Below are 17,025 nucleotides of genomic sequence, written 5' to 3'. Positions count from 1 at the left end.
GTTACAATCTCTCCCCAGAATTCTGCAAATGAGCACAGACCCACCCAGTCCATCCATAAATGCTACTGTGTAGGTCTACACACCGTCTGCTCTGGGGTCTCCCCCAGTGTCTCCTCCCTTTTCAAACAGTGATCACAGTGGCTAGGTATTTCAGTGCCTTACATTCAACAAACGTTTAACTGTGACATAAAAGGGATCACTGCAAAATGATAGCAAGTATACGAAGTACCTCAAACAGTACTTGGGCACATAGTCAGGGCTCAACAAATATTTGTCAAATGACTCAAGTATTTAAAAGCATGCCCTATTATAAATTTTTTTAAACCATACAACTTTTTGTCAATTCTCTCTTTCAAGGAGATAAAAACAGCATTCCTTTCAGGCAAAATTTAATGTAATTTAGCCTTAAATTAATTAAAATATCTAAAGTTATGTTTTTATTACTACTGAATGCTACTAAGAAATAATGGCCTTTTTTAGGTCATTTCATATTTCTCTGCTCAAGAGCTGCACTTATATAAGAAAAAACAGATATCAAAATTTTAAAACAGCCAAAATAACTTTTTAAACCAAAGCAAAACCTCTGTAAAGTTGCTAGCTTTATCATTCATCCCTTTCAGAAATAAGAAACTTTAAGGTAGTTTCCATAAAAACTTTCACTCTTAGAACAGCCACGTGTCACTGAACAACAGGGATACTTTGTGAGAAAGCCATGTCAGCCAGTTTCATCATTGTGCAAATATCAAATAGTGTGTTCACACAAACCTGGGTGGTATAGCCTACTACATACCTAGGCTACTGCTCCTGTACATGTTACTGTCCTGAATATTACAGGCAGCTAAAACACAATGTAAGTATTTGTGTATCTAAACACACTTAAACATAGAAAAGGTACAGTAAAAATACGGTGTTATACACTTATGGGACCACCATCATATATGCAATCCACTGTTGACGGAAGTGTTGTTATGCAGTGCACTGATTGCACTTCTATTTCCTAGGCTTCACATTAAAACAGATTGCTTATTTAAGGCTCATTTGTTTTCCTACAATAAAATCTTTAACTAGCAAATTAATTTCTGCCACTAAAAATAAACAAACTACCTACCAACCAGTTTTACGCTCACAGATAAAAATCCATACACACCCACATTCCCTGTGGATCCCGTCAGTCTCTGATTTCTGCACTTCGTATATAGTATGTTCAATATAGAAAGACAAACAAGAAGAAAAAAAACAGTAAGGAGTTCATCTTATTTATGGCCAAGGTTCTTAGACTTTGGTCCAAGGATCCCTCAAGGGTCCCAGAGACCCTCGCAAATCTATGAGGGCAGATTTTCTTCCTAAACATCAACTAAATACCACAAAAGAGCGAATGCAGAAGATGAGAATCCAGCTATCCTCTTTAAAACTAAATAAACTACAAGGCATTCAAGACATTTGTAGACATACATAGCAATGCCACTCTTTCCACTATAATTTTTTTTGTTTTGGAAGAGTTATTTTTCATTAATAATGTTATTTGTATTAACACAATTTAAATTAAGTAGCTCTTCATCTGTTTAAGTGATTTAAATTTTTTTTATTTCTTACCCAGTAAATATCAAGAATCAAAATATTAACCCAGTAAATATCAAAATATAACCCAGATAAACAAAAAGTTCTTCAGGGTCCTCAATAATTTGATTTCAAGGGTATCAAGATCATGAGGCCATAAGGGTTTGAAAATCACTGGCCTGTAGCAACCACCCTTAACCTTTCTCTGGATTAAAAAACAGCAGCAAACAGCAATTGGCTGACTTAATCTGCCAAGTAAAATTAGACTTTCTAATTCAAACCACTTATTAAACAGATAAGTACTATAATATTTTAGGCACTAATAGTACACATCATCTCATTATCCCCTGCTTTTCATACTCATTTTTATACAAAGTTTGAAGAGCTACTTAATTTTATATAACTGTAGCAAAATCCCACTTATGTGGACAGTGAACAATTTAATTCCTCTCTGTGCACTGAATTAAATATTTAGGTTACAATTGGTGTAGTTTTCCCATTTTAATCATCATTGCCCAACAGTTTTCTGCAGTAATTAGGCAGAAAACACAGCATATATAATTGTTCTGAAAATACTCATTGAAATGATTAGAACTTGTCAAAAATTTGATATAAAAAAGGATACATGTCCAAAACACATAAATCCACATTTGAACTAGAAAGTTCGTTGACTGCTAACCCTAACTTATAGACTTAAAAATAACCCACAGTTGCCTGTAACTCAAGAACTACTTCATACTTCTTGAAGGGGATAACCAATAACCCTCCCTCCACCCACTCCAATGAACCCATGAATTAAGTACTTGCATATATTTTTCTGTCAAAAATACCAACAGGAGGTTATCAGACACATTCGGAAATTCAGAAAGACACAGAGGTATAAAATACATCTCTACTAGCTTAAGCATGGAAACCTCTGCCTATTCACACCCCTGGCATTTCAGAGAGGCACATACCATGTGCTATCACTTTCACAATTCTGATACCAGTAAGTTATAGAACTTTTGCTGAAACTTTCTCCAGTCTTGCTTCTTTTAGTAATTGTGTCACTCACTCCTCCTTGATTCTCTGGGAAAGGGCTTTGTTGCATGCTTACATACCTCGAATTGCAGATGCGTGTCCCATAGTGCCTTACATATATGGTATGCACTCAATGAACATAGCCATTTAAGGTGAAACAGGAGTACTGAAGAAAACATGTTAAATTGAAGTCCCAAAGCTAGACTTTAAGTTCAATAGATTTAAAACACTTAACAGCCTAAAGGGCATGGGCTTTCCCCAAATTTCTTCTGTGATTTAATCCAGGGTTAGGTTTTTTAATTTGACACTCTACTCAGCAGACATAAAAGATGACTATCTCACCGGGCATGGTGGCTCAGGCCTGCAATCCCAGCACGTTGGGAGGCTGAGGCAGGTGGATCACCTGCAGTCGGGAGTTCCAGACCAGCCTGACCAACATAGAGAAAGCGTGTCTCTACTAAAAATACAAAATTAGCCAGGTGTGGTGGCACATGCCTATAATCCCAGCTGAGGCGGAAAAATCGCTTGAACCCAGGAGGCGGAGGTTGCAGCGAGCCGAGACAGAGCTACTGCACTCCAGCCTGGGTGACAGAGCGAAAACTCCATCTCAAAAAAAAAAAAAAAAGACTATCTGTAGGAACCCTGGAATGGCAAAATAAGGCTTCCTCCATAAACTAAAGCCTGTTTACTTATCTGCACTCTGTGTGTAGAATATTTGATTTCCTAGCTATAATTTTTGTCCCCCCAATCCCTTCCCAACATTTTCCAGAGAAATTTATAGGACAAGAATTTTAAAACTAGCTACCTTTTCCTTCAACCATTCCCCACTCCACCAAACACATCCAGATACATGAAATATACCAAGATCTGTCTCAAAGACAATTTTAAAAGTAGCTACTATTCTACACAGAAGAGGGGGAAAAAAAAAACCCTGAACTTTTATCTTCCCCCCAAAACTTATACCAAAAAAGTTATCACAATTATTTAAATGTTCAGTATCCCGTTTTCTTTTGTTTTTTACCATATTAAACATGGTCAAAATGCTGCTATGTTCACAAAGAAGGAAAGGAGGCAAAACCTGTAGGTTATCCCAGCTGAAAAGGGGCTGAATTCTCTCTATTTGCTACACAACATTTGAGATGCACTTTAAGTACAGGTCTCTCCAGAGCTAACTGGCAGATGCACGTACAGATCAAACGTGCACATGAAAAATGAGTGTGACTTAGGCTGGTGAAAACATGAACTCTCTATGCACACAGCCCTGTCCACTGAATTTTCTTCTTTTTAAGAGCTTACTGGTACGCTCAGTTCTTATGTCTAAAATAGATATAAGATCAAGTTCACATTCCAAGGACAATTATGCAAAGAAAACAAGATATGGAAACCTAGCAACTAAGATGCATTCGCAGAAGATAATGACTGGTTTAAGTAGAAATAGTACATTACTAACCAACTTCACAAAGGGATTGTGATCTCTTGCCTCTAAAACTGATTTAAGATATAAAAATGAATATTCTTTTAAACTACAGCCAACCAGACTTAGAATGCAACCATTAACACTTTTAAAGTGAGGCAGGGGAATATACAGATCAAAGTGTATTTCCAAGTAAGTAATCACAGCAAATAGTGTTGCCTCCAAATTATGCCCCTCTTGTCCGATGCAAATTTTATAAAAAGACAAGAGCAGAGCAAACAGTCATATAAGAAAAAGAAATTTTAAAGGAAAAAAAGTAAAAGAAAAAAGCCAGGTCACTGAGAGAGACAGGGAGAGTGTGCATGTCTGTCTGTGCCTGTGTGGAGAAGCGTTGTCAGAAGGGGACCATATGTGCGTGTGTGTGTGCATGTGTGTGTGTGTGCAGCAGGCGTTTGAGTACTTACTGTGCCCGGCTCTCTGTCTGCTCCCGAGGTTACCAAGAAACGCACAGACATGCCCGTTCAGACACAGAGGCAAGAACAGAAATAAAAAAAAGGGGGGAATAATTAGAACACAAGCCCCAAACAGTTTTAAAAATGGCTTTTATTTATATAAGTCATTGCACATTCCTAATACAGTGATTTCCTGAAAATTACAGTATTTTGTAAACATAAGATTTACAGTTTAACCATACACAAAGCCTATTTTTTATTTCTTGACAGAATAAATTACTTTTCTTCAAAAAATTAGTCAAGTGCAATTTTGCCCAATATTTAATGCATACTAGAATTAAAGCCTATGAAACTAAGTAGTAACAGATGCAATTATCAAACCTTTCATTTGAACACATTCACTTTCAAATTTAACTTCTTATTTCGCCCCATTTAACAACATTACTTTCTTTGAAAATTACCCAATTAAGCAGTTAACAGTTTTCCATAATATGGTACAGGCCACTGGCATTAACTAGGCAGTTGCCAAGATGTCAAGATGCCTGCAATCTAACGAGATCGAGAAATCTACAGATGCCCACAGCAAACCCTGCAAACTTCCAGGGTGACCTGTGTTTCAGTGGAAAGCTTTGCGACAGTTCCTCTTATCTCATTGTTTGCTCTCTGTATAGGTTGGGGCTCTCTTTAGCGATGCACACAACTTTGCAGCACTGTAAGAGTATGAGGACAAAGTCCTAATCTGGCTTGCCCGGCCTCTCACCTCTGTGGTGCTCTGCATCGTGGTGCTTCTTGTCATCTTTTATTGCCAAGTGAGACTGCCCACTCAGAGCACTAGACAGCGCAAGAAGGCCGGCACTGCCCCCGAGGGGCGGGATTCCAGGAGGCTGAAGTCCCGAAGGGTGAGGCGTAAGGGGAACTGGGGGTCCGTGGCCATGAGAAAGATGCTGAGCTTGCAACTGCTGCTGCTGTTGGTGGTGGTGAGAGAGAAAAAGGAGGAGGAGGAGGAGGTAGTGGTGACAGTGATGGCGATGGAGGCGGCATCCAGGGGAAAACAGACATGACAGGACGGAAGGCGGAAACAGAACAGGAGGTTCAACAAACACACAAAAGGAGCCAAGAAAGAGAGGGAGGAAAGGGGAAAAAATGCGATTAGTGCTTTCAGTTCATCAAAAGCTTTCACCTGCTCAATTACCTCTCCCACCTTCCCAAAATATAATCCTCACATCTACACTGTCACTTTCTGGTATCACTCACCCCGAGAGGGGAACTGTTTATTATTAAGCAAGGCTGGCTACATCAGTAAGTAAACATGAGCTAGTTCTGTCTTTATGTGCCTCCAGGGATGAGATCCAGCATGTCACTGAATCTAAGATGCCACAGATTTTCAGACTCACGCTGTTTTCAGAGGGTTTAAAATGGGGGTGGGGATGCATCCCACAATATAGTGGCCATACTCTCAACCTGTCACCAGGTAACTCCATTTCACCCTACACCCTTGCATTGACTTACCACACTAGTATGATGAGACAAAACCAAAATACTATCACTAAGGAACAGAATTTGGAAAGGAAGACCCAGTAATCTGGGTAGGTGTCTCATGCACCACCCAGGCACTTGTGCCCCCTTATTCCATCAATCCCTCTCAGTACTGTGAGGAAGTATTGCAATTCCCATTTCCCAGAAGGAATGAAGGCTCAAAGGCATTGACTAAATTGCTGAAACTCTATCCCTAGGCGAGAGGGGACTGCAGTCAGTACAGGAGTAACTCTTAAGGCTGCTGTTTACCATGCTGCCATAGACGGGGAGAGAATCTGAGGGAGCCAGGTTTGTGGCCGCTGGAAGAAACATTAGAGACGGAACTTTGTTTATCCTTTCCTTCCTACCAAGCTCCACACCTCAAACCCACTCTTTCATTGTGACTGATGAAAATACTGAGACCTAGAATGGGTAGGACCGTGGATGAGGAAAGCACTTATGTGTGGGACTCCAGCTAATGACCCAAGCCCCCGTTCCCAAATGCCTTTTCCATGACTGCACTTTGCCCCCATCGCTTAACCCATTCCAAGTTCTAAGTCTGTTCTCATTACACAGTATCACTGCTCTTATACATTATATTTAAAAGCACATTGTATGACATGAAAAAGTATCCAAGAAATGGCCCCTGCACCATGAATCTGGCCACATTTCAGCTGTCCAATATAAAACTTGTTTTTGATGAGACAGTAAAAACGATTAAGTCTCAATTTCTAAGGTGTAATGTTAGAAAATTCTCCAGATTCTGATTTGTGCTCACTTCCTTGGGACTCAATTACTCATTTTATTTATTATCCCTTTGCGTGCACTGAATATATTAAATCTTCATGCCAGATCTTCAGTCATTTCTACCCAGACCACTGATTTTTAACGGAATCCCGAACACAGTCCCCAGCCTCAAAAGTTAGAGAAAACATCATCTTAAAGGCGGAAATCAGTGTCTGTGGAAATTTTACAATGAAGTTTCAAGCACTCCAATCTTTCTAAAAATGTTTAGGGTCAGGCACAGTGGCTCACTATAATCCTATAATCCCAATACTTTGGAGGCCAAGGCAGGAAGATCACTGCAGCCCAAGAGTTTGAGACCAGCCTGGGCAACATAAGGAGATTCCATCTCTATTTAAAAATAAATAAATAAAAATGTCTAAGAGCCAGCCAACCATCTTTATAAACTTTCATTCTTTTCAAAGAGAGCACGGTTCTAATTAGAAGCAAAATGGAAAAGGGGGTGAGGTCAGAATAGGCAGCATTCACAGCATTCTTGGAAAGTATAAACTACTCATTCACCATTTGAGATCATAATAACAATTTCTTTATGCATAAAATCACCTTCCTGTCATCCCAAAGACACTAATTCTTGCTCTGTCACCTTTTAAAAGCTTGGCAATAGTGAGACATAAAACTGAAGAAGCTTGCAGTGGCATCACGGTCCACTAGGCATGCTCATTAGCACTTAATTAGGAACTAGACACCTGCCATAAGAAATGTGCTTGGAGAAGGATAAGGAACAGGACTGCCCTACCAGCAATTACTATCATTACTTGGAGAGTAAGAGCTATGTCCGGCTTCTGGAGGGGGAAATGCAATGATGCATACACAAGCAAGTGCAGCGGGTAATTACGGACGGCACTAATTAAAAGAAGATGAGAGAGGCTAAGCAGAGGGGAAGGAATCTAACTGCAGGGTGGAGGATGCCACCCTCTCACCCCTCTCCCTGCTTCCCTCACTCCCTTAAAAATCTAGAATGGAGTCACCAGAAGATGAGGGTGGGACTCTCATGTCAGACCAAACATACTCTGGTAATATTTAGATACTAAGAAAGTAAAGATTTCCGGCCAGGCACAGTGGCTCACCCCATAATCCCAACACTTTGGGAGCCCAAGGCGAGTGGATCACGAGGTCAGGAGTTCAAGACCAGCCTGGCCAAGATGGTGAAACCCCGTCTCTACTAAAAATACAAAAATTAGCCAGGTGTGGTGGCGGATGCCTGTAATCCCAGCTACTCGGGAGGCTGAGGCAGGAGAATCACTTGAACCCGAGTGGCAGAGGTTGCAGTCAGCTGAGATCACACCATTGTACTTCAGCCTGGACGACAGAGTGAGACTCCGTCTCAAAAAAAAAAAAAAAAAAAAAAAAAAAAAAAGAAAAAAGAAAGATTTCCTCTCCCATAAATCCAAGCTAGCTTTCAGAAAGATGAACTGGGAAAGGTGAATCATGCCTGTAATCCCAGCACTTCGGGAGGCTGAGGCAGGTGGATCACTTGAGGTCAGGAGTTTGAGACCAGCCTGACCAACATGGTGAAACCCTGTCTCTACTAAAAATATACAAATTAGCTGGGCGTGGTGGTGCATGCCTGTAATCCCAGCTACTTGAAAGGCTGAGGTGGGAGAATTGCTTGAATCTGGAAAGCAGAGGCTGTAGTGAGCTGAGATCATGCCACTGCACTCCAGCCTGGGTGGCAAGAGTGAGACTCAGTCTCCAAAAAAAAAAAAAAAAAAAAAAAAAAAAGATGAACTGGGAGCAGATTCTGATATCTTACTGTGAAGAGGTGTTGGCTTACATAATGGGGCTTTGCCACAGCTGTGAAGTAAACTTCTGTGGTTAAACCCAACAGTTTGACTAATATCTATCAACAGCAACATTCAACAGCCTAACTGGCCATGGGTAACTTCCAGCTCTACCCTAATCTGACCTTCTAGGTCCCCTGAACAAACAGCTCACTGTTACTAGAGGTAACTGGGTTCTTCCATCCATTGCTTGGCTACAATGAAAGCTTTTTTTTTTTTTTTTTTTTTTTTTAAGCAAAATCCTATCAAATTGAAAGGAGTACTAAGTAACAATCAAATGGATCACAACTGCTGAAGATGTCGTGATTCTAGGAAATGTGGCCATTCCACCTCATATTCGACTTCTTGTTTCTGCAGGGCAGTGCTCCTAGATAATATCTAAGTGTCCACCGTCTGGCACAAGCTTGGAACACATCTGAGGCAAAGAGGGTAGGTATCGTGATACCTACCCATTTCACAGATGATACTGGCTCAAAGCCAAGAGGCTTGCTACGGGGCTCAGAGCCAGAATGAGGGCTACAAACCTTTTGTTTCCTAGGACAACATTTCTCCTGTAACCCCAGCAGCTCAATCATGTTCTCCAGAATAAGAAAGGAAAAGGGCAAAGTCGTTCTCTACTGAAGACTTCGCATTTCCCCTGCTGCTCAGCTAACCAGATGCTCTTGAGAACGCCTGATACTACATACACAGAGACAAATCCACCCTCACCAACAGGCCTAATGGCAGTTGATGGGGGAGTTTACTCTTAGACTGCATGAGTACCATCTCCTGTCCCCCCTTCTCAATGTCTGTCCTACATTTGCAAAAGGATGTTATCCCTTGCTCCCAGCTCTCTTCCAAAGAAGCATGTCAAGAAGAATCAAGGCTAACAGTGTTGGCTCTGGTTTTTCTCAGAAGTAGATGCTTAACATTATAAACACAACGTGTCATTTCTAAAATATTTATTTAAATGAGTAGAGGGGCCAAATCTAGAAGAGTAAAACAGCTATCTCCAAAAGGACAGCGCTCCTCTGTCCGATCTGTCTTTGGAAGCCCATTTTCTCTCAACAAGGCTTACCTGAGACAATCTGGTACTTATCACCTTCAACAAAAGGAAAAAGTATGGATGCTACTTGAATATATTTTAGGAAAAAGTGATACTGATACTACTATATAGCCAAAACCCAATAGCTCTGCCAATCAGGAGAATTTACGCACACTTTTTTTTTTTTTTTTGAGACAGAGTCTTCACTGTCGCCCAGGCTGGAGTACAGTGGCACAATCTCAGCTTACTACAATCTCCTCCTTCTGGGTTCAAGCGATTCGCCTGCCTCAGCCACCCAAATACCTGGGATTCCAGGTGCGCACCACCACGCCCAGCTAATTTTTGTACTTTTAGTAGAGATGAGGTTTTACCATATTGGCCAGGCTGGTCTGGAACTCCTGACCTCAAGTGATCCTCCCACTTCGGCCTCCAAAGTGCTGAGATTACAAGTGTGCGCCACCACACCAGCCGATACATGCATTTTTTTGAGGCAAAATCTCACTCTGTCACCCAGGCTGGAGTGCAGCAGTGCAATCATGGCTCACTGCAGCTCAAATGCCTGGGCTCAAGCAATCCTCCCACCTCAGCCTCCTAAGTACATTCTTAGCTGGGACTACAAGTATGCACCACTACACTTGGCTAATTTTTTTTTATAGAGATGGGGTCTCACCATGTTGCCCAGGCTGGTCTGGAACTCCTGTTTTCAAGCAATCCTCCTGCCTCAGCCTCCCAAAGTGCTGGGATTACAGGTGTGGGCCACTGTGCCTGGCCACGACTTGGTTAATTTTTTTACAGAGATGGGGTCTCACCACGTTGCCCAGGCTGGTCTAGAACTCCTGGCTTCAAGCAATCCTCCTGCCTCGGCCTTCCAAAGTGCTAGATTACAAGCGTAAGCTACCACAGCTGGCTTGCATCTGTCCTCTCTAACCAAAACCTGCCCGTATCATTTGGAAAACTGCAAGATGTTTTTTTCAACATGACAGGAAGGATGAGGAAATTTATTCTTCTATCTAGGCATTAGTTTATAGTAATTAGGAAATTTGTTTAAAAGTCAAAATGCTTGTAGATTTATACAACATAGAACACACATGCAAAAGTTTGTAAAGTGATTAATAAAAGGTTTTTTTTATGTTTATTTTTATTTTATTTATTTATTTATTTATTTTTGAGACAGTCTCGCTCTGTCGCCCAGTCTGGAATGTAGTGGTGCAATCTCGGCTCACTGCAACCTCCACCTCCTGGGTTCAAGCTATTCTTGTGTCTCAGCCTCCACAGTAGCTGGGATTACAGGTGAGCACCACCACACCCAGCTAATTTTTGTATTTTTAGCAGAGATGGGGTTTTGCCATGTTGGCCAGGCTAGTCTCGAACTCCTGGCTTTGAGTGATCAGCCCACCTTGGCCTCCCAAAGTGCTGGGATTACAGGCATGAACCACCGCGCCCAGCCGAGAAAAAGCATTTTTGATAAGCAATGACAGTTTCTAGCAATATAGCTGGTTTCTCAGGCTCTGATTCTAGACCACTGGTTCTCAAGCACAACCAATTTTGACACCCCTCCCCTCCCTGCTTCAGGGACATATGGCCATGTGTGGAGGTCACTGCGGGTGAGGGAAAAGAATGTTACTGGTGCATCTAGTAGGTGAAGGCCAAGGATGCTGTGAACATCCTACAATGCACAGGACAGCCCTCACCACAGAGAATTATCCTGCCCAAAATGTCAACAGTGCTAAGGTTCACTAACTTGAATTTAGACCTAAGCTGAGATTCTGTGCCATTAATTAGAATTCATGTTCTTGTATGCTAAGTGACTTGCCAAATTCTTGTTTAAAAAATAAAAATACTATTCAACATTCAATCACATTTACTGTCCCTTCATCGCCATCTGAGTACCCTGTCACAACACAAAAAAACGAACATCTGCTTTCTTAAGCTGATTCCACTAACGATTTCAAAAATTAAAAAAAAAAAAATCCTTGTATTTTACAAAGCAATTCCAGAAAGGACTACACTGGGAAATTTTACATACTGGTGTTCTAGGGCCCTAAAGGGAATGACAAACGTTCAGATTTGGGGATAAAGAGATCAATGCACTTGCTCTAACCAAAATCATTTGAATAGGCTGCGAGTGAGACAAATAAAACAAATGCCAAACCCTGAGTTAATGATACTGAAAACCCACAAGGAATAAAGCGATCTCATCCATGTCAAACAACAGCCACGCATTGAGAATTTTAATTCACATTTTACTTAGTGCAGCTTGGGTCAATCATATTACTATAATGAAACTGACTTTGCTGTTTACATTCAGAGTGTTACTGTAATGGTATAGTTTCTACACACAGTCACAGCACATGGCTTATCACCATGTTGTTGTAGCCTCTAACAACTGGGAAGGACACCCAGTATGAAAACACAGGCCAATGACAATGCCCACCTTCTCCTGACCGGAAGCTAAGCTCCTTACCACCAACCATGGAATCAACTCTAATTTCTGAAACTTCACCCGCTTTGTAACCCCAAGAAAAACTGTATCATAAAAGTCACAGACTTAACCCAACCTCAACTAAAATCATGCCCCTAAATGGCACCTCTGATGCTAAGAGTGACAGTAAGTGGCATTTATAGCACCCGGTATTTAAACACTTTTTTCTAAGGGGACAAAAATGTGAGGAGTGTTTGTTGACAGTTCTCTCCAAATCACTCTTCCTTGATTTCTGCTATTTCCCTGTTCCTTAAAACACTCAATTCCTATCTTGGGAGACAGCAAAATAAATAAATAAATAAATAAATAAATAAAAATAAAGAAGAAGAAAACTGGTATGCTACGTAAACACGTGGAAAAGAGCTGTCTGGCAGCAGAAAACATCAAGGACACTACTGCAGGAGTTATCGCAAAACCTCCCATTATGTGAATGGCCTCTCACGTAAAGAGGGGCAAGGGTGATAAACAGGGAGAAACTGCTTATGGGGCCAAGAATTCTCCAGCCACTTGAAGACAATAATAAAAACTAAAATAACAATCCACTAAAGGCCCCATCTCAGTGCAGGAGCACAGAGAAAATGATGCATGGGCAACCTAAGGAATGGGAGAAAATATTTGCAAACCATACCTCAAGTAAGAGTTTAACATCCAAAAAACTCAATAGTACAAAAATAAAAAAATAAGTATCCTAATTTAAAAATGGGCAAAGGACCTCCTGAACAGACATTTCTCAAAGAAGACATACAAATGGCCAACAGATATACAAAAAATGCTCAATATCATTAATCATGAAGGAAACGCAAATCAGAGCCACAATGAAGTATCACCTCAGGCTGGGCGCAGTGGCTCACGCCTGTAATCCCAGCATTTTGGGAGGCCGAAGTGGACGGATCACCTGAGTTTGGGAGTTTGAGACCAGCCCAACCAACATGGAGAAACCCAGTGTCTACTAAAAATACAAAATTAGCCGGGTGTGGTGGCGCATGCCTGCAATCCCAGCTACTCAGGAGGTTGAGGCAGGAGAATTGCTTGAACCTGGGAGGCAGAGGTTGCAGTGAGCAGAGATCGCACCACTGCACTCCAGCCTGGGCAACAAGAGCAAAATTCCATCTCCAAAAAAAAAAGAAGAAAGAAATATCACCTCAAACCTGCTGAGATGGCGGGTAACAAAAAGACAAGATATGTGTTAGTGATGGTGTGGAGAAAAGGAAACCTTTGTACACTGTTCTTAGGAATGTAAATTGGTACAGCCCTGATGCAAAACAGTACAGAGGTTTCTCAAAAAGTTAAAAATAGAACTACTTTCTCAAAAAGGTTAAGTATCCCTTTTCTGAAGTGCTTGGGACCAGCAATGTTTGGATTCTGGATTTTTTTCAGATTTTTAAATATTTGCAATATTCTTACTGGCTGAGAATTAGGGCTGCTCAATCTGTACACGATCCAGCAATCCCACTTCTGGGTATATAGCTAAAGAAAATGAAATCGGGGTCTGGGGTCCAGGCGCAGTGGCTCATGCCTGTAATCCCAGCCTTTGCGAGGCCGAGGCAGGTGGATCACCTGAGGTCAGGAGTTCGAGACCAGCCTGGCCAACATGGTGAAACTCCCATCTCTACTTAAAAAAAAAAAAAAATTAGCCAGGCATGGTGGTGGGTGCCTATAATCCCAGCTACTCAGGAGGCTGAGGCAGGAGAACTGCTTGAACCCAAGAGATGGAGGTTGCAGTGAGCCAACACGGTGCCACTGCATTCCAGCCTGGGTGACAGAGTGAGACTCTGTCTCAAAAAATCAAAGAAAGAAAAGAAAGAAAGGAAAGAAAGAGAGAGAGAGAAAATGAAATCGGTATATCAAAGATACATCTGCAATCCATGACCACTGCAGTGCTATTCATGAAAGCCAAGATACCGAACAACCCAAATGTCTGTTGATGGAGGAACAGATAAAGAAAATGTGGTACATATAAACACAATGGAATACCATTCAGCCTTGAAAAAGAAGAAAATTCTACCACTTACGACAACATGGGCAAATCTGCAGGACAGTAGGCTAAGCGAAATAAGCAGATTCAGAAAGACAAATAATGCATAATCTCCCTTCTATGTGGAATCTAAGAGTACAACTCACAGAAGTAGAACGGTGGCTGCCTTGTGGGGTAGCGGAAAACGAGGAGCCGTTGGTCAAAGGGTACAAGGTTTCGGTTACCCAAGATAAAGAAGATCTGGATTTCCAAGGTACAACACGGTGACTATAGTTAATAATACTGTATTGTATACTTGAAATTTGCTAAAATGGTACTTTGTGGTGGGTTTTTTTTGTTTTTGTTTTTGTTTTTTGACGGAGTTTCGCTCTTGTTGCCCAGGCTGGAGTGCAATGGTGCGATCTCGGCTCACGGCAACCTCCACCTCCTGGGTTCAAGCGATTCTCCTGCCTTAGTCTCCTGAGTAGCTGGGGTTACAGGCATGTGCCACCACGCCAGGCTAATTTTGTATTTTTAGTAGAGACAGGGTTTCTCCATGTTGGTCAGGCTAGTCTGGAACTCCCAACCTCAGGTGATCCGCCCGCCTCAGCCTCCCAAAGTGCTGGGATTACAGGCATGAGCCACCGCGCCCGGCCCTTTGTTTTGTTTTCTTAGAGACAGGGTCTCATTTGGTCACCCAGGTGGGATATAGTGGCATGATTTTATCTCATTGCAGCCTTGAAGTACCAGACTCAAGCAAGGGGCCTCCCACCTCAACCTCGTGAGTAGCTGGGACTACAGGCACACACCACCACACTCAGCTAATTTTTTTGATTTTTAGCAGGAAAAAAGTCTTGCTATGTTGCCTAGGCTGGTGTCCAACGCCTGAGCTCAGGCAATCCTCCTGCCTTGGCCTCCCAAAGTGCTGGGATTACATGTGTGAGCCACCATGCCTGGCCTGTCTTTATTCATTCTCCATTTCAGCTAATCCACACAGGCCTGCTCCTCCTGCACGACCACTGCCTTGCTCATCCCATTTCCCTGGAAAGCCATTAAGGCTATGACAAGCCATGTGAAGGTGGATCCACTACAAAAACTATACAGGTTTTGGTTGAAAAGATGTTCAACATCATCAGCCATCAGGAAAATGCAAATCAAAAACAGGAGATGCTGCCTCACACCCATTAGGATGCGTAGAATAAAAAAGATGGACAGTCAATGCCAGAGATCATGTAGAGAAATTGGAATTCTCATATGCTATTGTGGGAATGTAAAATGATGCAGCCGCTGTGGAAAACAGTCTGGCTGTTGCTCAAAAAGTTACCATAGACCCACTGATTCTACTCCCAGAGACAAATCCAAGAGAAAACATGCCCACACAAAAACCTGTACACAAATGTTCATAGCAGCATTATTCATAATAGCCAATCAGTGGAAATAACCTAAATATCCATCAACTTATGAATGAATAAGCAACTATAGTATATTGATGAAATGTTAATTGTCAATAAAAAGGACTAAAATACTGGTGCATACAACAACATGGATAAACCTTGAAAACATGCTAAGTAAAAGAAGCCAGGCGTACAAGGCTACATATTATATGATTCCATTCATATGAAATGTCCAGAATAGGCAAATTCATAGAGATGGATAAGCACATTGGTAGCAGCTAGAGGTTAGGGGAGGAGGCATGAAGAATAAATGGTAATGAATATGGAGCTTCTTTATAGGGCGACAAAAATGTTCTAGAAAAATTTTATAGTCGTGATGGTTGTACAGCAATGTGAATATGCTAAAAACCACAGAAGTGTATGCTTTAAAAAAGGTGAATTTGGCCAGGTGCAGTGACTCATGCCTGTAATCCCAGAACTTTGGGAGGCAGAGACAGGTGAATCACCTGAGGTCAGGAGTTTGAGAACAGCCTGGCCAATATGGTAAAACCCCATCTCTATTAAAAATGCAAAAATTAGCCAGGCATGGTGGTGTGTGCCTGTAATCCCAACTACTCGGGAGGCTGAGGCAGGAGAATCGTTTGAACCCAGGAAGCGGAGGTTGCAGTGAGCTGAGATCGCACCATTGCACACTGCACTCCAGCCTGGGTGATAGAGTGAGACACTGTCTCAAAAAAAAAAAAAAAAAAAAAGGTGAATTTGAAAGTATATGTATCATATCTCAATTTAAGAAAAAACACACAATAGGCTGGGTATGGTGCCTCACGTCAGTAATCCCAGCAATTTGGGAGGCTGAGGCAGGTGGATCCCCTGAGGTCAGGAGTTCGAGACCAGCCTGACAAACATGAAGAAACCCTGTCTCTACTAAAAATACAAAATTAGCCGGGCATGGTGGCGCATGCCTGGAATCCCAGCTATAGCTACTTGGGAGGGGAGGCCGAGGCAGAAGAATCGCTTAACCCGGGAGGCAGAGGTTGCGGTGAGCGCCAAGATGGCGCCATTGCACTCCAGCCTGGGCAACAAGAGACAAACTCCGTCTCCAAAAAAAAAAAAAAAATATTAATTTAATTGTAATTTTAAAATAACTAAAAGAGTGTCATTTGTAACACAAAAGATAAATGCTTGCCAGGCGTGGTGGCTCACACCTATAATCCCAGCACTTTGAGAGGCCGAGATGGGTGGATCACCTGAGGTCAGGAGTTCCAGACCAGCCTGGCCAACATGGAGAAACCCCGTCTCTACTAAAAATACAAAATTAGCCAGGCGTGGTGGCACATGCCTGTAACCCAAGCTACTTGGGAGGCTGAGGCAGGAGAATCGCTTGAACCCAGGAGGTGGAGGTTGCCGTGGGCTGAGATTACGCCACTGCACTCCAGCCTGGGCAACAAGAGCGAAACTGTCTCCAAAATAAATAAATAAATAAATAAATGCTTGAGGGGATAGATACCCCATTCTTTATGATGTGCTTATTAAACACTGCATGCCTGCATCAAAACATCTCCTGTACCTCATAAATATATACACCTAGTATGTACACACAAAAATAAAAAATTTAAAAACACACAGGT

The 17,025-nt window shown here is 41.8% G+C and overlaps 1 protein-coding gene across 4 annotated transcripts in view; it reads right to left on the bottom strand.

The window, feature by feature from the left end:
* TLE1 (TLE family member 1, transcriptional corepressor) overlaps window positions 1-17,025 on the bottom strand; it is a 106,610-nt gene that overhangs the window by 45,761 nt on the left and 43,824 nt on the right. For all 4 annotated transcript variants that reach the window (XM_030809559.1, XM_030809564.1, XM_030809578.1 and 1 more), the window contains exons 7-8: window positions 5,204-5,408; window positions 4,456-4,472 (exon numbers count right to left, since the gene is read on the bottom strand). In XM_030809559.1, the coding sequence (XP_030665419.1) occupies window positions 4,456-4,472; window positions 5,204-5,408 (222 nt within the window). The remainder of the gene's footprint in view (window positions 1-4,455; window positions 4,473-5,203; window positions 5,409-17,025) is intronic.

This window comes from Nomascus leucogenys, chromosome 1a, assembly GCF_006542625.1.
Source record: "Nomascus leucogenys isolate Asia chromosome 1a, Asia_NLE_v1, whole genome shotgun sequence".
In the NCBI taxonomy this organism is placed as follows: domain Eukaryota; kingdom Metazoa; phylum Chordata; class Mammalia; order Primates; family Hylobatidae; genus Nomascus; species Nomascus leucogenys.
The sequence above is the reverse complement of the archived record's forward strand: the minus strand, read 5'-3'. Positions and strand labels throughout refer to the sequence as shown.